Below are 24,812 nucleotides of genomic sequence, written 5' to 3'. Positions count from 1 at the left end.
GTTTTAAAGTAATTACAACACATTTTCCACATTTAAATTAGAAGTCTAGATCTAAGGAGAAAATATGACCAAAAACTGGAACTATTTGCGACAATCACAGGTGTGCACAATTTCCTCCATGATGATGTTTTCCAAGTAGATTAGATCTAGAATCAAGAATAGATCTGACTTAGAAGACTTAGGTCTAGATCTAGAATAGATCTATTAATACTTTCCGATTTAGATAGATCTACAAGGTATCTAGATTAAGAAGTTAACAATATATCTAGAGTATAGCCATATAGATCTATAAATGTTCTAGATCTAGATCTGGACTAAGACTACTTGAGTCTATAGTAGCTTCTTATATTAGGCACAGCTCATCAAAATCTCCTTTAAGAAACACGTCGCTTTTTTTGTTTATAATTAATTTGTTTTTATGTTTGGAGCTAAAAACGATGTTTCGGCACAGTGCATGTCCAATTTTAGATAAGTTCCTGTATTTTTGTTCCGCTTTTCCAAAGCAGATGGCAGTTTTTTAGATTCTCGGTAACCAAGTATGTAAAGCTATTGTTTAAACCTCCCCCGGCAATTCATACCCATATAAGGGATGAAGGCTATATTATGAGCCTGTTATATCGTAGGCTGGTGGATCTATCAAAATAAGCTTCCAAACATCTTTAGAAAGACATTCCAATCACATTCATACTGTTAGCTGTTAAATAAAATTAAAAAAGGAGGTGTTTTAATGAATAATAATGAATTAAACACATTCTCCTATAGTGCACAAGGCAAAATCGTAATAAGAAATATTATTGGGATTAATAAATCTATGATTTTTTTCAATAAATAAATGTGACCTAGATCGAGAAATCTAGAATATATAATTTATGAATGAAAGAAAAAGTGCGGGCTGCTAAATTGAAGCCAGAGACCATGCCCACTGCAGGTGATCACGCCAGGCGAGCGCTGGTGGTGAGGAGAGGTATACACTAGGCGTGTAGTGTCACAACCTATCATACAGGCAGTGGAGGGAAGGGGGAGAGAGTCATGAAAAGAATTATAAGCATCTATGGGAGGGAGGGGATGTAACAAAACGAACATCCAAATTATGAAAAGAAGAGGGTCCTTGGATGGGAATTAAAAGAAAGAGACAGAGAATACACGTAGCCTAGTTGAAAATATCATGTTTGTTAAATTATAATAATTAATTTATAGATCTATAATTATATAGATTTATTTCTGTTTCTACACATAAATTATATAGGTAGGCATATATATATATATATATATATCTAGAGAGAGAGAGAGAGAGAGAGGCAATATACTATAAATACATATTGCAGAAGTGAATCTACTTCTTTTAATACAATCTAAATAATTTTTAATTAACACAGATATAATTTATTAGCAATAACATAGTGGTGTTTCTTAACGGTGCTCGATGTGTGCTGAAGGAGAAAGCACAAAAACTGCGTTTATTATAGGAGCATGAAGTGACCTGATTTATTTTAAAATAAAATCTTGACTATGGGTGGTAATTCAAAGAAACACAGCTATTTTTATAGTCCTTTAGTTGCAGAATAAGAATCTGCTTTCAGTTTTTTTGTAAGTTAAACCGTCACCAAATAAAAAAATAAAATAAAAATTTGACCTAGTTCCCGAATACGGTGTGCCTAATATAAGAATCTACTATAGGTCCTAGCTAGGTCTAGTCCTACTAACTAGGAGTCCTAGTAACACTCTAACAGTGACTAACAGTCTACTCTTCTTCATCAAAACCAAGATTTAGACCTGATCTAGATCTAGTTATCAATCTAGTTAGATTATCAAGTGACAAATTCAATAATTCATGACGTTTTATTATCAAAATTATGATCAATTATTTGAATTATCAATCAATCATATGGTTTTCCTTGTTTAGCCAGCCTTGTTCAAGTTGTATAATATAAAGTAATAGTATTAAGACTATTAAGTATATATAATATAGATCTAGTTGTAGTACAGTACTGACAGTAGTTACCACCTGACTAAGTAGATCTAGATCTAGATCTAGAAAACTAGACTATTCTAGACTTAACTAGTCATTAGTAATTTAGTATGTTACTATTGTAATTATAATATAATTAAATATAATACTAGTCTAGATCTATGTAGTATGTTAATGTACAAGTGTAAAATTACGACTCAGTGTGAAACTGCTTAATTATTTTAATAAAAAACAATTAATGAATGAGGAAGTTCCGAATCTCTGACCTACTTTATAAAAAGTCACATGACTATGGTCTTATACATGGCAATATTGGCAATATCTTCCTATGATAAGATGTAGATTCTATCTAGATCTAGATTTAGTGCTAGCCTAGATCTAGTTAAATCTAGTATTCTAGTAGACCAACTAAATAATCATAAAAATTAGTGAATTATTGTAATTTACTTTTTATTACTTAAAGATGTATAGATCTCTAGAGTGAGACTATTTTCATGTTTAAATTACAATGAAATCAATGAGGTCATTAATGTAAACAACATTTAGTATTTAGTATTCTAGTAGACCAACTAAATAATCATAAAAATTAGTGAATTATTGTAATATACTTTTTATTACTTAAAGATGTATAGATCTCTAGAGTGAGACTATTTTCATGTTTAAATTACAATGAAATCAATGAGGTCATTAATGTAAACAACACACCCACGTGACTGACAAGAGATCCGGAACTACCTCATTAGAATCTATACATATTATAGTAGACAATGATTATAGATCTACGTCTACATCTTACTAAGATGATCTTTTTATTCTTAGTCATCTAGTTGATCTAGTCTAAGTCTAGAATAGTCTAGGTCTAGATCTACACTTAGACTCTTAGTCTTAATAAGTCTTAGAGTCACTTAGATGTATTGTAAGTTCTAAGTTGTCAAAACTCTACAACTCTCTGACACTCTTTTCTTATGTACAGATCTATATTTTTTTTTATATAATAGATGAATTAGATCTAGCTAGATCTAGATCTATTTATATAGGTCTATCTCTCTCAACTCGTCTCTACTCTACTTTCAACTCATTACTCAATCGCAGTCTTGCTCTCAGTACAACAGTAGTGTAGTGTCACACTCAGTCTGAGTCTTATGAGACTCTTACACTTACATTTTACAGTCACAGTGTGTTAGTGTGTATGTTACCTAAAACTTAATTACTTGATATTATCATTATAGAATAATATAGAACTAGACTAACTAGACTAATCATTATTATTATTAAATTTTGATAGTATCATGTATGTGTTGATTACTCTTGATAGTATCATGTATGTGTTGATTACTGTTGATAGTATCATGTATGTGTTGATTACTGTTGATAGATCTAGATTCTACTCATCTAGAGTCTAGACAATCTAGATCTATGGTACTAGATCTAGATCTTTACGACTATAGTATCATTCATAAGTAAACTAGATTAGGGATGTGATAAATTAATATCTTTAAAAAATGTGTTTTTGTTAATACATCATTTAAGGACTTCATTAGGGCTTTCCAATGAAGTATAAATTATGATTATATGTTTAAAATTTAATAGAGAAAAAGTTTAGATTTTTTTTTTCGTCTCATTTTTACCTAACAAAAATTAACACTCAGCCCAATGTGTGAGAGGAGATTTTGTCACTGGCTAAGCTGGACTAGGCTAAGCAAGACACTGCCCCAGGTCAAAAGTTCAAAGTTCTAGTTGAGTTTTGTAGATTATGATAGATCTACTTATAATGTCTTATTAGTTAAGAAATTTATTAGTAGATCTAGTAATCTAGTATTAGTAGTAAATTTCTAGCTCACAAAACCGATTTCATTACCAATTTTCACTAGTTTAGAGTGTTATTTTGAAGGAAATGAAATTATGAGGTCCTGAGCTACAAGAAATGTCAGAGTGGTATGAACAAACGAACACTTCGCACATTCTGAGTATTTAGCGAAACACTTTGCTTATTTTTTAGATATTAACCCGTGTGGTGGCCTACTAGTTAATTATTCCAATAGTTCATGGAACACCTATTCAGGCCTCGCTAATCACTAGGGTTCCGCAGAACACAATTTATGAAACGCTGATATATATATTATCATATAATATCTATTTCGATATCTAGACGTTTAGTCTAGATCTAGAATGTTGATCTACTAGATTGCTAACTAGAAATCTAGATCTTAGATACTAATGATCACTCCTGAACACATTAACAACTTATTTTCTTTTAATTTTTTAGCTCAATAATGATTAGACCTATTGAAAAAAAAATTGAAAATGTGGGAAAATCATTAGCTTTTGTACAATACAAATAAACTTGTTGCTTTCCATTCCAATGCATAGCATATATTGGTGATATATGTATTGATGAAATCTATATCTGAAGATTTTGGGGGTCTTGACTATCTCAGGACATTTTTTCTATGCCAAACAATAAATGGACAGCTGTGCATAAAATTTGCTTACAATGTACTTTCATTGTTTGTTTGTTTTTTAATAAAATGTAATTGTTTTCAATAAAAGTTTAATAGTCGAAGCAGCCTTAGATTGTTAGAATTGTTCCCCTTTTTTTAAAATTAATGCTTTTAAAAAGCAAATACGGTAAAAAAAATTACCAAGATACCACCCTTTTCCAAATTTTTCCAACTGGTCCAGATAAGTGATAGGATCACAGTGTATTGAGAAAGCTACAAGCATAAAATAGTGTTAAGCAAAATAAATTGTTAAAAGTATTTCTAATTTATTTATTGTTGTTGGTCTAGATCTATAACAAATTTATTTACATGACTGATCAAAACTTATTGATACAATTACACTTTGTATAAGCTTTGTTTTTTCAAAAAGGTTTTTTTTTGTTATATATTTTAGTCTAAGACATCAATATATTACATTAAAGTGCCAATTAAAATAGAATCTCTAATATTTTTAATCTGTCACAATGATCAGTCATGTCAAATGCAGATAATGTCTGGACATCCCTTTTATTTTTACTTAGTTTCATTTAAAATCTAGGCAAAGAAACAGCGTAATATGTCCCTTGGTGTGATCATTTACTATTTACATTTATGACTCTACTATATGGTCTTGGTCTATACAACTAGTCTAATTTTGGATCTACTTGTCTAAAAAAAATTTAAATGTAGATTCAAATCTATAAACATGAAAAGTAAGAGTTAGAATCATCAGAAGATAAGACTGTGATTAATAAGTTAAATTAAGCCAAAAACTAAATTTAGAAGTAGACTGTAACAGTAGCATATACTGGAGGAGTATGGCTTTAAGGTAGAAAAATGAAAATTGTTGATGATTAGGTATAATAGAATCAAAATTAGTCTAGATCATTAGTACCTAGATCTAATCAACATTACATAGATATGGAGTTTAGAATCTAGTTCAAGTACTCATCTAGATCTCAAGGAAAAAAATTAATTAAAGATAATCCATAGACTTGAAATGAAACATTTGATACAAATTCTTTTGCTTTCAGAACTTTTGAGGCTGGATCAGTGGTTGAATTTTTTAATGTAAGTAATTGATTGACAATACCAGTGTTAATGAATCATAAAAAGATAATGATACAATGGCTAGATGTTACTTTATTATTATTATTCCTAGGATCTTAATAGACATGAACTACTCTTGACAAGAGACTAGTGGATAGACTATAACTTATAAAAGTAGTACTAAAAGTAGTATCTATTTAGTTAAAATTCTACTTAAGTAAACCTAGTACATTGTCTTGTCATTTACTATTTAATGAAGTTTTAGGCTCAGCTTTGTATATGACTGACTAAATTTAGGTAGTTGCTTTAAGGCTTTATTAACTTAATTTTGGGGAGAGGGTTTGAGTTAACTTTTTATCTCTAATCTAGTACCCTACTGTCTTAGCTTTTATTTACTATAACAGTTATACAATTTTGAGTTAAGTAACCTAGAACAAGTATGCCCAAAATACAGCCTGTGGGCCACATTCGGCCTGCGATGTGATTCTATCTGGTTCGTGATGGCACAAAGTGTAAAAATTCCAAATGAGGAGCATGCATGAAACCACCACCTAATAGCAATTATACATAAAACACTGAACCACAATCTTCAAATACAAAAACAAAATTTAATGAAATACTCAGAAAGACACAAAGATAAACATTCCTTGTTCCATATGCTAGGACAAATGTGGACAAATGCTCCTTCTTCCCTGTTGCTATTAGAGCATAGAATGGGTTGCCTGAGCCAGCTAAGAAAACCAGTGACTTGGCAGAATATAAGTCATTGGTTAAAATGCATGATGCGTAGAACATAATCATCTTATTTTTTGAAGTAACATCTGTATTATAAGATATATTATTATATGGAATGTGTAAATGGACTAACTTGTTATGACCAAAATGATTGTGTCATTATGTGACCTTATTAAGCTTTGCTGTGAATATCAAATGTTAGTGTTTTTGTTTAGTATTGCTACATGTTGTTTTTTATAATTCATAAATTGGTGCTTGCTATGGAAGATCTGCTGATGTTTTTTTTACACTCCTATTTTTTCCTCAGATCTACATAACTAATGAGAGTACAGGAAGTTGAGCTATCAATTTCTTACAACATGGGTAAAAATAGAAAACACAGAATACGCAAATCTAAAGAAAATGAAGCTGATGAATCAAGCGAAGATGGTTTAGGTAGCGAATTTTACTTTTAAATTAATAGTGCACATAAAAAATATTCAAGTTGTCTTTTGTTTAACTTTTTTCATCTTGTTAACCTATCAATTTCAAGGTGGATGCCCACATGTTACAAAAGCTATCAATTTGGCTGCTCTGAGGAAAGTTGTTACAAAATCAACAGTTACATTAGGAGAATGCACTGTAAGTATATTTTATAGATCATTATCTTATGGGTTCATTTATAAACAACAGTTTGTAGAACTGCTTTTTTTCTTTTCTTTTAAACCATGGTTAGCTAAGCTGTAGAATGTTGGAATGTCTTACAAACATTAATATGGATAGCTATTGGAATGCAAACGAGAGGTACAGGAAACTGGCATTTTTACTAGAACTCATGGTCCAAGTATTTTTCTCATTACATTTAACAGACAGTGAAAAAAATTAAATCTGGCTCTTAAACACACTTGTAAACCTTTGAACATAGAAACACTGAAGACATACTACCTTGATTGATCATTCTTCTTTAAAGAATTAAGTAAAGTAAAGAACTACTTTCAGACCTTGTGATCTATAAAGCAGATGATGTAAAGGTTTTTACGGCCAATGGTTAATGAAGGGGTCATACGGCCAGCACAACATCCAACCGCCGTTACTTTCCCCAACTAATGTCAGGTACCCATTAGAGTTTGGTAAATTAAAAATCCCAGTCTTAACTGAGATTCAAGCCTGGGAGCTCTTGGTTTGGAAGCCAAGCACTTTACCACTCAGCCAGCACACCTCCTCTTTAAAGTATATTTACATTCTTTTAAGTTCTCAAAGTGTTTTTTTTTCATTGAAGTATTTACATCACAATTGTCCAAATAGTTATTTCAAATTTACTTATATTGAGCATCTGGTTATATTAAAGCTCAAATTCGAGTCCTGGCCGAGTACTAGAAATTCAATTATGTGAAATCAACTGAAAAAAAAAATCCAACAACCTCATCATTGCTCCTGATGTCACGGAGCCATTAATGTTAGTGTTTCCAGCTATGAAACAAAGAAGATAACTGACGAAAAGAAAAAAAAAACAAGACAAAAATCTAAAAAACACATTAAAGTAATATTGCATAGGCAGAGCCTATCTATGCCTTGAATGTAATTAGCTTTTCAAAGTGAAGATCAGACTCCACAGTCATGTTTGAATTTGAATGAAATAGTTTACTATAAAGAACTGTTGTATTATTTTTATTAAATTAGTTTATAAGAAATAAATGTGTGTGTGTCTTTAAAGATTAGAATAACTTTGCAATAAATTAAATGTGTCCCTTTAATATTCAAGAGCTGCAGTAAAGAGGCTCCAAATACAACTTCCAGGGATCTGTTTGGCGGAGTGATTGAGGGTCCTGTTGCAGCCACAGAAACTGATGACACTGATACTCCAGCTACAACTGTTTGCATTTGTTTACAGTGTGGTCATCAGGTTTGTAATGTTATTCTAGTCACTTAGGTTTGAATTTTTTTTGTTCTCTACTTGTTAGATTAATTAATAAAGATTTGTAAAAAACATAACAAAAATCAATCAAATTAACTACTTTTTTTATTTGTTAAAACTTGCTCAGTGTTAATGTTCTATTGTTTGATTAAGGGTTGCGACAGAAATTCCCTCAACAAACATGCACTGAAGCATTACAAGACCCCTCACACTGGCATACATTGTATTACAGTCAACCTATCTACATGGGTTATCTGGTAAGACATTCTCCTAGCACCAATGAATGTTACTTTCTATATCTTTTTTTTTTTCATTGCTAATGCATTAAGAAAATAACATTTTTAAAATTCAATGCTAGGTGTTACATATGTGACGATCAAGTTCAAGCAAGTGGAAGAGTTCAGCCTTGTATAGATTACTTACAGAAACAGTGTGGAGTGACAAAACCTGAATTTCAGTCACCTGGTACATATGTATTGCAATAAATAGTATATTGAAAGTTCTTTAACTTTTTTTTTTTTTTTTGGATAGAGAAAGTAACTATAAAAAAAATCCAGAAAGATTAGGTCTTATAAATTTTGTCCCTATTACATATCTTGGTGTAAAACTAGACCAAAGACTGTCTCTAAAAAACTTTATGGCAGATTTAAAAGAAAAGGCATCACAAAGATTTAACATAATAAAACACCTAGCAGGAACATCCTGTGGAGCTGTAAAGAAAACCTTAAGACAGTTATACACTGGATATGTCAGATCTGTAATGGATAACTGTCTCTCCATACAAGTAGCTGCCAACAAAACCTATCAATCATCATTAGACACAATCCAAAACCAAGCCTTGCGGCTAATTATTGGAGGTATGAGAACTACTCCCACAGCAGCCTGTGAAATAGACTCCAATATTGAACCTCTTAAGTTAAGGCGCAACAGAGCAGCATTAGAAGCTATTGAGAGATACAGAAGGTTGGAGGACAATTATCCAAATAAATTACTAACACAGAGAAATAGGAAAAACAACCAAAAAAAGCAAAGGACTCTGATCCAACTTACTAACGAACTAGCCCTAAAACACCACCTACCCAATAACAGAGAAAAAATTACCAGGTTTTCAAACATTACACCCGAACTAAACTACAAACAACCAACCATCAAAACATATTTACTAAATAACACCTTAACAAAAGAATCAAATCCACTGGAGCTCAAAGTAGGCACGCTTGAAACAATCGAAAGCTATAAAAAAACAGCTATCCATATTTATACAGACGGATCGGCTTTCAAAGTCACCATCAATGCTGGTCTTGGTGCCTTATTATATGAAGGAGTGCAACCACCATCAGATATTGTTGTCTTTACAGACTCCCAATCTACTCTGCAAGCACTTAACAGCAGCACCTCAAACAGCCCAAGAGAGTTGACAACACTCATTGTGATAATCCATCAGATGATATCAAAATTAAATATCAATATTACACTACAGTGGATCCCTGGACACATTGGCATCATGGGAAATGAAAAGGCAGATAAGCTATCAAAGGCAGGTTCATCTATGGAACAACCAGATAGATTTGTTAACTACCTCACCCTAAGGTCAATGTTAGTCAACAATCACAAAGAGGAGTGGCTCAACCAATGGGCATCAGGAAACACAGGCAGAGCCATGTACAAAGAAATGACTACGCCTAACAAACTGAACAGTATTAACTTACTCCCCCGCAAAGAACAATCTACAATCTTCCAACTAAGAACAGGACACACACCACTATTAAATTACCACCTGAACAAAATAAACTCCACACAACTACCCCTTTGCAGACACTGCGCCCACCCCTTTGAAACCGTAAACCATATCCTCTTTGAATGCCCCTCCCTAATCCACCTTTGGCAGACCCTACTTCCACTACAGCCCAACATAACCAACAGCCTGTACGGCAGTGCTGAACAACTGAAGAAAACAGCACACTTTTTTTCCTTGGCACAGTCTGCAAAAGAGCTCACAGCTCAGCAGCATAAAGCTGGCTAGAAGAAGAAGAAGTCCCTATTACACAATTTTGAATATTTCAAGAAACATGATTCAACATTATACATTTCTGTTCTCATTTCTATGGCGATTTTCACAACTTGTTAAATAATATGTATTTTTCATGAATCCTTTTGTATATATATGTATAATAAATTTATATTATGAATTTATAAAATTAGTAAAAATAAAATACAAATAAATTGGGATCATTTGTATATGCTTAGATTATACTATTAAATATTTCTACACTTTTGATGTGATGTTAATATTATATCTATATTTCCTGTTATTAAGTTTATGTTATTACATGTTTTAAGTTCGACCTCTAGATAGCCCAGTTGGGGAAGCTGTACCACTTCCAGTGAATACTCTGGCTGCTAAAAATGTAACACCAACTTCCTGCATGAAGGTTAAGGTAAAAAGATTTCAATCACTTACTTTGATCTATATGTATTATGTTAGTTTCTGGCTTTTATGAAGAGAATACAGGTTAGGTAAGGCTTTGTTGCTAATACAGGCTAAAGGATGAATTAAAGGGATATACTATAGCAGCTGGGGACAGTTACGGTGGTTAAAAATGGTTAATATTGGGAAAACAGAGCAGCCAACTGAAAATTAAAATGAATCAGCTTTTATTTACTAATTACTTTTTTTCCCCCTAATTTCCATACAGGGTCTCAACAACCTGGGCAATACTTGTTTCTTCAATGCTGTCATGCAGGTAAACATATCGCATAGATGAGTACATAGAATAGTTTTAGACTAAATTTCCAAACATTGTGTAGCTCTAGTTGCCACATATTGATTTTTTGTTTACCACAAATTATAGATTATATGTCAGACTCGAGGTCTAGAGTCATTACTTCTAGACCGTACTAAAGCAGGCAGGGTGTGTACAATACCTGGTCCAGAACTAGGATTGGACACAGAGAGCAGCTCTAGTGATGAAGATGAACATCAAGAAGACCCAGCAGATAAACTGAAAGCTATGGTAAAATTCTTTTCATTCTCTACAAGGTATTGTAAAGTATTAAATTTATATTCTTGTTTATTAGCAGCCCCCGAAAGGGGAAAAGACGCTATTAGTTTTGTGTGGCCTGTCCGTCCGTCCTGTTTAGATCTCGTAAACTAGAAAAGATAGTGAAAATCCGACATCACATTATTTTAGATCATTCAAAGTTCTGATGCAACAGCTACTTTTTCTTTTCTGAAAACGAAAAACAGTTTTTTCATAAAAATACACCACTTTTACAACTATTCGCTATTAATAGTAACAAACACTTGAGGCTCATTATTAGGGGAGACTACAATTTACCATATTTTTAACACATTTATGCAAACGATTGTAGTTTTTTTTGAAAAAAAAAAATTTAAAAAATATTTTGATTGTCAAATTATGTAAGTTCTGTTATACTAAGTACTATATTTACAAAAAAAAAATGTTTACTATTTTTTAAAGAGAAAAAATCTATTTAGTATGCATATAAGTCAGACATAATTTAAAACAACAATTAATAAGTAATTTTTCATATTATCGCTTGACCTGCAATGCTGCTAGAGCACTATACAACACCTAAGCAAAGAAAAAAAATAATTTTTTTTTTACGGAAATGTTTTATTCTTGAGGAATAAGAAATTGGCCCTTTACAAAACAATTAGCTCAATTAGATATTCATTATAAGACATCATTAGGCCAGGTTCACATCTAATTTCACATTCACTTTCACCTATCCTTTGGTCTGCTGGGGCACCACACAAGATCTGTTAGCCTTTTTTCTCAATTATTTTCAATCATTTGTCTTTGATAGAATTTCATTCTGATAATATTGAAACCTGCCTGGGTGGACCACTTCGGGGGACGATTTTGTCTTTGAAACCTTGTGTTTAAAATGTTTTTGTTTCTATTATTACAGCCTAGTATTCAGACTGTGTTTGGTGATCCAGGGGCAGTGACTCTAGCATTGTTAAATTTCGTTCAAGAAATGAAAGGGGGAACAACCAAGAATGGAACAGTCAACCCCACAGCATTGTTTACTCAAGTGTGCAAGAAGTAAGTAGAGAAGACATAACTGTGATTTTTAAATTTGTATTTCTTTAGTTGGCATATAAACTTTCAAATGTACAGACATTCATTCAATAAGAAAGATTACATCTTGTGAAAGTTTCATTCCAATTAGTTTTTCTGCTTTATAAGAGAGTTACATTGCTTGTTGTGACATTATTCTACTGTTTAGTTGATGCCAAGGTGATATGAATGTTTTCTTTGTTTTCCTTCAGAGCTCCACGCTTCAAGGGTTCCCAGCAACAAGACAGTCATGAATTACTCAGATATTTAATAGACTCCATTAGAACAGAAGAAATTAAAGTAAGACAAAGGACATTTTGTTTTTATTTATTTGTGCATAGTGACAATAAGAAAATAGTCTCTTAGCTCTTTCCCACTGGAACAATGCAACCTTTGTTAATTTGAAACACTTCCATCATCTATGCTGTGTCTTTGTTTGGTTTTCTTTCTTACTTACGTGTTGTTTTCTTAAAGGGGCGTTGTGGCTGAGTGGTAAAGCACTTGGCTTCCAAACCAGAGGTCCCGGGTTCAAATCCTGTAGAAGACTTGGATTTGAGGATCTTTGGGCCCCTCTGAGTCTACCCAACTCTAAGGGGTACCAGGCGTTGGGGAAAAGTAAAGGCAGTTGGTCATTGTGAGGCCCGGTACGTGACGTTTTGGCGCCGCCGTTTTGGCGACGGGACGTTTTGGCGACGGGACGTTTTGGCGTGAGATATCATTTGACGATAATTTAATAAGCACGTAGCTTTTTTTTAATGAACCCTTGAATTCCAGCGACTTAGGCAAATAACCCTGGTGTCTATGTATACTTCACTTGTAGTATTTTGAGAAACATGGTACATGTATTATATTTTTACTTATATTAGCAAGTGTTTGGTATGTATAGTTGGAGATACCATAAAGTTATTAAATAAACCAATGTTAATATAAACAAATAATTGCATCAATTTTTAGTCTATCATCGTTTCATTTTGTTTTTAATTTTAAAGTAATATCTTAAAAAACTTTTTTGAAAATAAAAGTGTGCGTCTTAATAAACACACATACACAAGCCAAAATGTTTTATTATAGAAAATGATGTGAAAAACAAACACATTTACATTTAATACGTGAAAAATATGTCTTAACACAAACACTCATGCAAAACTTAGATATGAATAATTCTTTTAAAAGAAATAATACAATAAACGTACATAATGTATTTCGCGCCAAAACGTCCCGTCGCCAAAATGGCTCGCGCCAAAACGACCTTCGCGCCAAAACGGCTGCGCCAAAACGTCCTGCTTCGGTGAGGCCACATGACACCTTGTTAAAAAAACTCATTAAGTAAAATAATGTCTTGTATTATTCTCTTTTAGAGGGGCCAGATTTCTATCTTGAAGTATTTCCAACTATCAGAGACTACCAGCCCTAAGAAAGTGGATGAAGAAACAAAGATAAGAGTGAAAGGTAAATAAAGAAATGAAAGGAGAGGAAACATTTTTTTAATCAATGAGGCATTTAGAAAAATCTTTTAAAATTATTTTTCTTTTTTAATGTCTTCAACAATCTAATTTGTAATACATTCTTATTCCTAAATTAAAAAGAGCATACTTAAAATATGTTTAAAAAAAAAACAACTTATGACAGAAACTTGAATGATAAATTGGGTTAGGGATATTATGTCAGAAAGATTTGTTAAAAATACTTGCCCAAAAGAATGGAACAAATTTTTTATCTTCCCTCTACTAATTAAAAAAAATGATGTTGTTCACCATCAGAACTATAGAAGATCATTATACTGGTGTTAAGAATAACATTGAACTGGCTCAATGGAATAGAGAAGAAGATTTTTCTGAAGAGGAGGCAGAACTACAAGCAGTATGAAAAACTTGAAGAAATTATTTAATATCATCAGACTACTTATCCATGTCCAGTTTAATAGTTGGGGCCATGGTGGTAAAGTGCTTGACTTCCGATCCAAGTGGTCTAGGGTTTGAATTTTGAGATTTTTATGGACTCCCTTAGTCTGTCCAACTCTATTGGGTACCTGACATTTGTTGGGGAAAGTAAAGGCAGTTGGCCATTGTACTGGCCATGGGATAACCATCAGTAACCATCGCCTTAGTTGACCTTTACACCATCTGCTTTATGGATTGTATTTGTGCTCTGGATTGTGCTCTGCTGTCCTGCTGGAGGTTTGAGCTAGCACCATTAATAATCTTAAATTCTGTTTTTAAAGTCTTTAAATAAGTTTTACTTTTATAGTTAGTCTCAGCTTGGGGCAGATCCTTGACATTTTTAAACTACATTTGTAAATATCAGGATTATTTATATTGTCTAGGCTATGGCAGGCAGGTCAAGCATACATTTGTGGACAGTTTGTTTGGTGGTCAGCTGGTCAGCACTGTAAAGTGTGAGGAGTGTAAAAGTGTAAGTTTTCTTTTTTATTCTTTGCACAGTTGTAAGATTGTAGTTCTAAATGTTCATTCCATCAAGTTGTTGCTTCGTAGTGATGACATTTCTGTCTACTTGTACACTCATTAGGTGTCACAGATTTGTGAAGCTTTCCTGGATTTGTCACTCCCTGTAATGGAAGAGAAGGTAGAGCATCCTTTGTTGTGATTAAGCTTACAAGCATTAAGTGATACAATGTCACCAACTTAGTTCATCTACATGCTAGCTAGTCTCAGCTCAGTGAAAAGCTGTTTCTGTTTATTTTTTTATTTTTTTTTTATTACTTTTATTAAGTTCATCTTTTATGTTATTATTGTTATAGCATAACTCAGTGTCCTGTGGGAGAAGGGGGTATCTGGGTGAAGGTTTTGTGCTATCTTAAGCCACCCAGGAAGCAAAACTCAGGCATAAGTCTGGGTTCAAACTCAAGCCTTCTTGTTAGTAGACTAGCAGTTTAACCACTCATTTTTACAGCTTTCATTATTCCCATTTTAATTCAGATTGTACTTATATGCTTTATTTGCTTGAGAAAATATTTTGTTTGCATCCTCTTAGTGATGTCCCAATGCCTCCAGATCAATTGTCTAAGGCAATAGTTGATAAACAGATTTTTTCCTCCCTTAATCAGATTACTTGTAAAATCTAAAATGAAAAGTTTACAGGCAAGTGCTTGAGTTAACCTGGGATAGAAAAGGTTAAAAGGCAACAAAATCCTGTTGTCCCTAGCATTATTCCTTTTGAATTCTATTATAAAGTACTTCAATAAATTTGAATATAAAGCCTGAGTTTATAGGACTACTTGTGGCATTAATATTCTGTCTGGTCACATGCATTGAGAAAATCTTATTAATTTTTTAGGAGTATATTTCATTTCATATCTTTTTTTTTCTTTAGCCGCAGCGGCCCAACTTGATCCTGATAGGAAAAAAGAAAGATTCATTTTGCGGTGGGGATGGAGATGAAGTGGACACTTACAGTGCAGAAGGAAACCTGGGCCTTGATGCTTGTCATGAGAAACCCAGCAAGTATCAAGAGCGTAAAAATAAAAAGCTTGCTAAAAAGGAAGCAAAGGTTAATACTTAAAAATTTCTTGGTTCAAAAATAAACATTTCCCTTATGTCCACAAAAAAAAAACAACAACATTACACAATTTGATTCTTTTTTTTTTCTCCCATGAAATAGAAAAAGACAAAAGTACAAAAGTCAAAATCAGTAGAACACCATGAGTCAGCAGAGAAGGAAAGCAATGAGCACCTATTTGAAGGCACTACTGCCAAAGTGTGTGTGGATGTGGAAGAGACAGAAGGCTCAAGATCAGAAGAACTGAGACTTGAGACAGAGTCTAGAGCTGAAGCCAACACAAGTCCTCTGACTGTAGACAGCTCACCAGAGGGAAGTAAAGACAGCATTGATGCTAATGAAGATGAGGATGATCCTTCTGGTCAGTATAAACCAATTTTATCATGACTTGGTTCACACTCTTTTTTAGAAATCATATATAGAGTTAATATTTGAAATAGAAATTTAGAGGGAGGAAAAGGCTTTCATTGGTGAGAGGGTCTTTAGACTGCAGCATTTTTTTTTAAATTGAAAAGCTTTATATATAAACAACTTCTGTACATTGTTAGAATCAATTGTGAGAACTTTGATATCATTGTTCTCTTAATACACCACAAACTTTAAATGTAATTTATGTATTTAATCGTTACTATACCTTAATGTCAAATTTTAATTGTTTTAACACATTCACTCCAATTGCCATATAGTGCAGCATCTGCTGTTAACTTGTAACACAGTACAATGTATTAGGAACTTATCAGTAGTTTCTTAAATGCTTGTATAAGAAGAGTTCTTCTTGTTTTCTACAGAACAAGAAAATAAAATTTGCATTATTTAAAAATCAAAACCAAATCTTTGTAGATTTTTAAACTTTTGTTTCTACAATTTGTCAAATAAAAGTGCCAGTATCACAGGGTATAAGGTCAACTATAGTGACTTGGTTTTTGTTGAGCTTTCTTCTGTATAAAGGTTTGCAGTACACATTTTTAAAGTAGATCCTTTTGTTCTATATATATATATATATTTGTTGTTGTTACTGTTATAAATATTTTTTTTCTAATATTAAAAAACAATTATGCATTTTATTTTGCAGTTTTTATCTGTTTTCTCTTTTTCACTATAAATGTTGATTATTCTTGAGTCTTTAAGTTTCATTAATTATACACTAATAAAAACATGTTTTGAGTTGAACAATGTCTTTTAGAAAATTTGTTTGATAAATTTCATCTTTTGTTGCCTTCAGATGCTGATATAGAAGATAACATTGACTGTGAAACACAAAATCATGGAGATCCTTTAACATCTGATCTAAAGACACATCAATGTTCTGCTGATATTCAAACTGAACTATTGAATAATAAGGACACTGTTACTAGACCCACAGTAACAGACAGTGGAGGTGAAACAGTCATACTAACTGCAGATTTTAACTCTAATAAACAGTTTATTAGTCATGAAATACTCACACCTTCCATGGACTCTGGTGGTAATTATCAGTGTAGCTGTATTGTTGAACTGTCACAGCAGAATTCTATGCGCATGTCATCCGCTGACGTACAGATGAACATGCCAGATTCTTTAGGAAATGGACATTTAACATCATCTAACGATGCAAAGATAAGTGTTAATTGTTTGTGTGGTAAAGTAGAGGACCTACACCTTTCCTCAATAAATGGAGTTGACGGATCCAGTATATCTTGTGAGGTTAGCATTGCCAATTCTCAAGTAATTGAACTATCCAATGGTGTGGGTAGATTGACAGTTAAGGACAGTGACCAGGAAGTTCATGACAAACAGAAAACATTGAGCGAGGTCAGCGCTTCTCCTGGTAAGCCAAGTCAGCATAAATCTAACCCTGATAGCCAGTCTCAGGTCAGTGCAACATTTAGCTTAAGTCTATCAGCGGAACATCCCAACGGGGTGACAGAGGTCTGTTCCAGTGCAGAGGTCAAAGAACAAGATGGACTTCTGATTAAATGTGAAGAAAAACATCAGGTGCAGCTCAATATCTTGAAGACTCAACATGAATATTTCAAAGAGGCCAAAAGTTATTCTATGAACACTTTAGCACCTAGGTAATTATTGATTAAAATATCTTAAAAATTACATCCTTTAATTGAAATTATAAAAACAAGATGTCTACCTAACTGTCCTTAAGTGACTACCAAACTGTCATTTTCCTAAGATTAAGTTGTTACTCTTATTTAGCACTTTAAGAGTACCTTTTTGTTTTCCCTACTATCATAAAAATATTCTTCGTAACGTTTCTCTATGGGGCATAGTGGTCAAATGGCAAAGATCTTGACATCCTAACTGAGGATTCAATTAAGTTGGAATCCTGGTGAAGATTTTGGATTTTGAAGTTTTGGTGGATTTTTTAAACACTCCAGAATCCACTCTAATAGTTACCTGATGTACATTTGGGAATTAATGGTAGTTGGTCCTTGTTCTGGGCACCTCACGCTCTGTTTAATTAGATGAGCTTGACATCATCTGTCCCTATAGAAAGGTGTATGCTCTGCTTGAACTTCCCTAAATGTCTTCAACTGTCCTCTAGGTACAAGTGAATCCTTTTAATCTGAAGTACATTTTTTACTAAATATTTTTAAAATCTCAATTTTGTCTCTGTTCAATACTGCACAGAGAAATTGTTTGACACTAATTGTTAGTTCTTTGAAATAATTTTCCAATGGTGTTCCATCATTACTTAAACAGAATGAAATTTGTGAATAGCTTCTACGTTTAATTGCTAGATCTAAATCTGAACTTTTCTTCTGTGACTTGAAGGTACCACCCATCATCCAAAGAATGCTCTATCCTCTCCTGTTTGAACCAATTTACAGCAGCTGAGCTCTTAACTGGTTCTAACAAGTTTGGTTGCAAAGAGTGCACTAGAAGGAAAAGAAAGAACTCACTATTTCATCCAAGTAAAGGTAACTCATACAGCTAAATACAATAGGCATCATCAAATCTGGACAATTTACTCAGAGGGAAATAACAAAGGAGAAACAGATAACTTAGAGAGAAAGGGAACATTAATGGTTCCAGTTTAGTTTTGGTAAACTAATAAATGACCTTTAAGGTTTGAATGAAAAAATATAAAAGCTTTTCTGCACCATTTTCTTTTTCTATGTATATATTTCATCTTGTACTTGTTACAGACCTGCCTACCGTTATGCAAAATGCGTATTTGTTATGCAAAATCTCCCAAAAATGACACCTAGTACGCTAATATGAATTTAACCTGTTGTGTTTCGCATTTCGTATCCTTTTCTCCCCCCTCTCTTAGACTAGCTTGCGAGCGATCACGGAGGTCACGCTAAGCCATCCTTTGGTGGGGGGAACACATTGTGCCCAGATCTATATGTTGATTGGTTTTAATAGCAATTAGATTTTGTCTAGAAATGAAGAACGCGAGAGTGGTGGTGTGGCGGGTTGGTATCGCTCAGTTAGCTGCTACACTAACGTGACTTTTTTTTTTGTAAGCTCATTACTAGAAATTAATTATTGTGGAGCTTAAAAAAAGTCAAATGCTAATAAAAAATTCCTGATTCCCATATTCATTTTAATAAAAAAAAATATATGAAGCTCTATCGACTCTAAAGATTATAGATCTAGATTACTTACTATATAGGAATAGATCTATAGTCTAGACTACAACCCTATAGAGTCTAGCAAGACATACGTTACCATTTAGAGATTTAGATCTAATTTAGTATGGATCAAAATCTTTAAGTTTCTTTAAGTATGCCTACGTTTGTAGCGGATCCACAGGATCAGTAACACTTTGAGTCCAGATCTAGATCTAGAGGTGTAGATCTAAATTTAGATCTAGAAGATTTAACTTAATAATTAAATAGTAAATCTAGAGTACAACCACTAGAGATCTGGAATCTAGATCTAATTTATATAATTTAGGCTAAGATTAAGATCTTTATTAAACTTTATACAACTAGATTTGTTCTACTTTGTCTTTTCTGGTATCTAAACTCTAGACCAGATCTCTATTACTATAGTATTAGAAATTAATATAAATTAATGTATTAGGTAGATTTAGATTTTAGATCTAGTCTCTAGTCTCTAGAGCTCTGCAACTACTTAATTAGATTATTTAATAGATTATATAGATCTAGATTCTAAATTCTAAATTGACTAGTGGCAGTTGTGATACAGATTTGATGATTTGATGGCCTGTATTAATTAAAAAGGATGTTATGTCTTCTTTAATATATATCTACATCTAGATCTAAATATAATTTTATTTTGCTTTTAAATTATATATATATATATATATATATATATATATATACAAAATTGTTGATTGAGCAAGTGTTACACATTCTGGTGCCAAAATACAGATTTTGACCATCAGTGTTATACATTTAAACTATTTTAGGTAGGCATATCTGTTGTTAGTACTGAACTAGACTATGTGTGTTACTCTTATTGCTAATTAGAAATGCTAGTGGATGTTTTAAGCCACTCAGGAAGTTTCTTGCCCAACAGGCTTTTGTGGTGAACTATTCAAACTCAGTGCTATGTAAAAGTGAAATAATAAAACCAGAATAAACTAAATAAGATTCTTTGTTTTAAAAACACAATAGAAGGAAACCAAGTTTTAATTTTGTGTGTGTGTATATAATTCCATCTTGTTATCTTCATAAAGACAAAGAAATACTAATTATTGAATTCTGTAAAATGCAGTTTTTAGAAATATGTACACCAATATATAGTAATTTAAAAATAATATATTTGTAATATAATATATATATAATCTTTTTAGTACTGAATTATTTGTGTCAGACTTGATAACAGAATCACAAAGTGATAGACATTTGTTCAAATTTTATTTTATGTATTGTCTTCCAAGGTACACAAAAAATCAGGTTAGAAGTGGGTCAAAAATAATTTTCAAGTGGGCAAGTTACAAAAATACTTATAAAAGATTCAAAAAATCCAGCGTAACCTGTCCACTTATTTGTCCTTTTATGATTCACAGGAGATAAGAAAGTTAAAGATACTGTCTACTCTAATGCCAACAAACAATACTTAATATTTCGTCCTCCAGCTGTTCTAACTCTACATCTCAAGAGGTTTGAACAGGTTAGTACTGTTGTTGCTTACAGCTACCACTACTTTCTATATTTACATTCTACTTTTGGTTTTCATTTCTTCTTTGAGCCTAATGTTGGCTACATTAGTGTTGTGTTCTTATTTCACAGACTGGACTGACTTCTAGAAAAGTCAATCACCATGTGGACTTCCCTCTAGTTCTAGATTTGGCTCCCTACTGTAGTTCTTTATGTTTGGTGAGTTGAAATGCTGGTTACACCTTTTTTTTTAAAAAAAGATAATTCTCTTTATTAATTTTAGCCTCACCAAATATTGAAGTGTGAACATTTTCTACTTCTTTTTTTTTTTATTTTAAATAGAGTTTTATTGAAATGAATGAGAAATCTTTCTTTTTTTTTTTATAATGCTGTCATCATGTTCATTTTGGATCACTAGATGAGATTGAAAACAAAAAATGTTTTGTCCTAGGGGGTGCGAGAAGGTCAGACCAAAGTTTTGTACTCACTCTATGGTGTGGTAGAACACAGTGGAAGGCTGACTGGTGGACATTACACTGCATACATCAAAGTGAGGACAGGCTTAGGGCCAACTACACAATTTCTTCACATCAATCCTCCTAGACCACTGGATCTGCTCAATATGTAAGTCTTTTTAGATTTTTTAGTTTTACAAGCACACTTTTTTTTTTAAAATAAATTTCATTGGAGTTAAGAATGGGAAAGATTGAAGTCTGGTATATAAAGTTACAGAATGGGAATGGTTGGAGAAGATCATTTCTATTTGAGTGCTAGATGTGAAGATGTCTTAATGTTACTATAAGATTGTGTTGATCAGACAATGCATTTCTGGTGTTATAAGTTTGTGTAGGTTTCTATTTTAAACAATTACTGAACACTCAAATAATATCGTTATACTGGAGAGTCTAATGTAAACTATCAATTCAAACAATGAAAATCCTTCAACAATAACAAAGCTTTAATTCTGGAACTAGGAATCACTTTAATAAAATATACACATTGTACAATACAATTAAACAAGTTAACTATCTTCATTCAAGCTCATCCCTACAAATGACTTTTCCTGTCCTTTCCAAAAACTTTTTATAAATCAACCTCTCTTCTTTTGGAATAAACCTGTCCACTTCTTTTCCAAGAAAGCATGCTTGTTCCAAAAACCTGTTGACAATTAACCAGGACCCTGCTCTGAAAATGGTTGCAGAAAACTAAAAATAAACTTAATGCAACAGCTGCTTTATGCTACTTGACAGTTTGTAAAGTTTTTGTGCTCAACAGCTAAATAGAATGCCATGTGGCCAGCACAACTACCAACTGCTTTGACTTTATTTGTTGAAAGTAAAGGTTGTTTGTTATCAAGCTACTAATTATCTTTCTGGTTGACTCATTGACTAATTTTAGCTGCTTAATAAACCAGTAGGTTACAGAATAGATTTTTTGTTATTTGTACCTGTATATGTCTTTCACCAGATACTTAGCCAGGGTTGTCAAGTCCAAAGAGCATATTCACTTTGAGAAGATGGACAACTGTACTGTGGACAAAGAGGAGGAAGCTGAGGCAGAGAAGCTGGCCCCACCTGGCAGGTGGTTTCATATCAGTGACAGTCGAGTCAACGAAGTGGCAGAGGCTGAAGTTCTCCGAGCACAGGCCTACTTACTGTTCTATGAAAGGATATATTAAGAGGCACTAACACTGCCTACTTGTACACTCCACAGATATTGTATGTATATACATTGTGTAGAGTACAGCTCGTGTTCTAGTTGGTCAACAAATTCTTCCAGGCAGTGTCTCTAGTCATTTAGGATTTCTCTTGCACTCACACATAAAATGTTAGAATCATTCATTTTTGACTTAGTCTTTTTTTTTCTTAGTTTTGAGTAACTTTGTAATACCATAATATGAAGCAGCATGAAGGCAAGGTAACAATATTTGTCACAGAGATTTTGTAATTACTTAAATTTTTTTATGTCTAGCACAATACACTTTTAAAAATTCTGATCACTGGTGCTGCAATTGGTGAATGTATGCATAGCATCAATATGAGATATGTTGTGGGATAATGTTACAGCATGGTACATAGTTCTCTTTGCTCATATTTTGTTGTAGTTTTCATGAAACGGGTGATACATGAACAATTAAGTTACAATGTTAGCATGACAGTTAGGGTTAATAGTTTATATATTAGCCAGCTTCATGAGTACTTTAGCTGTGATATTTCAGTTTGATCTAGTATCATGCTTCAGACCAGCATATCTCAATTTGTTTTCATTGCCATGTATTCTGTTTTAACTAAGTTTATTTACACAACTACTTTTTCTTCTAGGAAAATCATGTTAACAATTTTCTGTATTCTCCCTTCCAGTCCACAATTATGAGATATGTCTACTTCCTGTTTGAGATACAGGCTCCTTTTTTTCTCTTATCATACATTAAGTAGCATCCCTCTAAGAAGAAATTTTCAAGATTCATCTCCAATGAATTTACCCTTTGAAAAAAGACATCAAAATCTTGTACACATTGTACTGAACCTGTTCTAAATGAACATTATTACAACATGTGAAATATTGTTTTATATATGTTACAGAAACATAGTATATGTCCATGAGCAAACACCAAGATTTAAGTACCTGGTTTTGTCTGTTTTTAGCACTGTTTCAATCTGTACAAAGAGTGCACTCTGAATATGTGAACCTAGCTTATGGTACATAAATGATTGAATTCCAATAAATGTATGAAGCTAACATTGGCAATAGTTTGTTCTTATCATTTTGCTTTATTGTATTTTCCTGAGTTTATATCATAATGCTAAGACCTCTGACATTGGGATCTAATATTGTGTGTACATTTTTCAATTTTTTTGAATAGACAACTGTATCATAAATTTGCTTGCATTATGTAATTTGACTTTATCTGTTAGAAAGAATGTTTGCTCAGTGGTTTGCATGAATTTTTGTCATTTTAGTCACATGACTGGGTGTATGGAAAGAAAGTCTGTTTACCCTTGTTTCACATGTCCCTCCCCCATTTGGACTTGACTGCAGTGCTCCCAACCTAAACATTCTATTTCTGTTGTAGTTATGATGTCAGTAAAATTCCTTTTCTTTTTCTATACACAATGAATTAAAACTAAACTTGGACTTCACTCTTGTATGGATTAGACTGATACACACACATGAGTATTGTATATCCTTTAGAAAAACTATTGACATTTGAAGAATGATATATTTTTTTAAAATTGTTTGTTTGGTGAGGGGAATGTTTACATTTGACTTGTCAAGGTTTCATGATTGCGTGCATGACCTAGTTTATTTCAGACTAACACTGTCTTTCAAAAGTGTTTTTTTTTTTTTTGTATGTATTTATTGTACACATTAGATTCCATTGACTTCAGAGATGGTTTGAGAATAATGTTTCTATGATTCAATTCCACTCAGTGTTTGGATGCCAATTGTTAGCTTGAACTCAAATCTTGCATTCAATTCTCTAAGTACCAATTCATTGTTTAGATTTTCTTGTTAACAAACTTTTTATTAACTGGTAATAAATTTGTAAAGAAACATGGAAGAAGTTATACAATTGTATTCAATAGAAAAATGATGAGAAGTTTTGAGCATCTTTGTTCCTAATAAAAATAAGATTTACATTCTGGTACAAGGTGATGTGCTAAGAAATGTAATAGTTGAATGTGGAAAGACCAATTAATTTACATCATCAGATTTTTATCCTTTAATTATACAGACACCATTTTTTTGGATGCATATTATGGTCTAATTTGCTTTTTAAAACCTAAAACTGAATCCACTAACACGTTCAATGCAATTGACCTGCTATTCCTGTTGCATCATGTCCATGAGTGGCCTTATGTTTCTCATACAAACAATTTCATCTCTTAAAACTTTGTAATTTTGTCTATCTTTCAAAGTAGGCATGCTTGAAACAATTGAAAGCTGTCCAGAAACAGCTATCCGTATATATATATATATATATATATATACAGATGGATCTGCCTTTAA

At 32.6% G+C, this 24,812-nt stretch overlaps 1 protein-coding gene across 4 annotated transcripts; it reads left to right on the top strand.

The window, feature by feature from the left end:
* The first annotated feature begins 99 nt into the window (after nucleotides 1-99).
* Nucleotides 100-24,358, top strand: LOC106056469 (ubiquitin carboxyl-terminal hydrolase 16-like). 4 transcript variants are annotated; one of them, XM_056033994.1, is made up of 23 exons: nucleotides 100-236; nucleotides 5,484-5,520; nucleotides 6,542-6,669; nucleotides 6,767-6,855; nucleotides 7,976-8,116; nucleotides 8,282-8,385; nucleotides 8,487-8,593; nucleotides 10,469-10,566; nucleotides 10,825-10,872; nucleotides 10,981-11,142; nucleotides 12,065-12,201; nucleotides 12,429-12,516; nucleotides 13,575-13,665; nucleotides 14,540-14,628; nucleotides 14,743-14,799; nucleotides 15,547-15,723; nucleotides 15,835-16,093; nucleotides 16,955-17,786; nucleotides 18,499-18,644; nucleotides 20,711-20,814; nucleotides 20,934-21,020; nucleotides 21,253-21,425; nucleotides 22,269-24,358. In XM_056033994.1, the coding sequence occupies exons 3-23, from the start codon at nucleotides 6,555-6,557 to the stop codon at nucleotides 22,477-22,479; spliced, it is 3,315 nt and encodes a 1,104-aa protein (XP_055889969.1). In that variant the 5' UTR covers nucleotides 100-236; nucleotides 5,484-5,520; nucleotides 6,542-6,554; the 3' UTR covers nucleotides 22,480-24,358. The 4 variants fall into 4 exon arrangements, with proteins under 4 accessions (XP_055889969.1, XP_055889972.1, XP_055889970.1 ...); XM_056033995.1 differs by lacking the exon at nucleotides 100-236 and adding an exon at nucleotides 1,777-1,917; XM_056033996.1 differs by lacking the exon at nucleotides 100-236 and adding an exon at nucleotides 1,909-1,932.
* Nucleotides 24,359-24,812: the final 454 nt, after the last annotated feature.

Source organism: Biomphalaria glabrata, chromosome 6 (assembly GCF_947242115.1).
Source record: "Biomphalaria glabrata chromosome 6, xgBioGlab47.1, whole genome shotgun sequence".
Classification (NCBI taxonomy): domain Eukaryota; kingdom Metazoa; phylum Mollusca; class Gastropoda; family Planorbidae; genus Biomphalaria; species Biomphalaria glabrata.
The sequence above is the reverse complement of the archived record's forward strand: the minus strand, read 5'-3'. Positions and strand labels throughout refer to the sequence as shown.

Excerpts from the sequence above, each read along its gene's own strand:
- LOC106056469 (XM_056033994.1), top strand. The coding sequence starts at position 6,555 with ATGAGAGTACAGGAAGTTGAGCTATCAATTTCTTACAACATGGGTAAA. Across the intron at positions 18,645-20,710 it reads ACTATTTCATCCAAGTAAAG|GAGATAAGAAAGTTAAAGAT; the intron begins GTAACTCATACA and ends TATGATTCACAG. Across the intron at positions 20,815-20,933 it reads ATCTCAAGAGGTTTGAACAG|ACTGGACTGACTTCTAGAAA; the intron begins GTTAGTACTGTT and ends CTTATTTCACAG.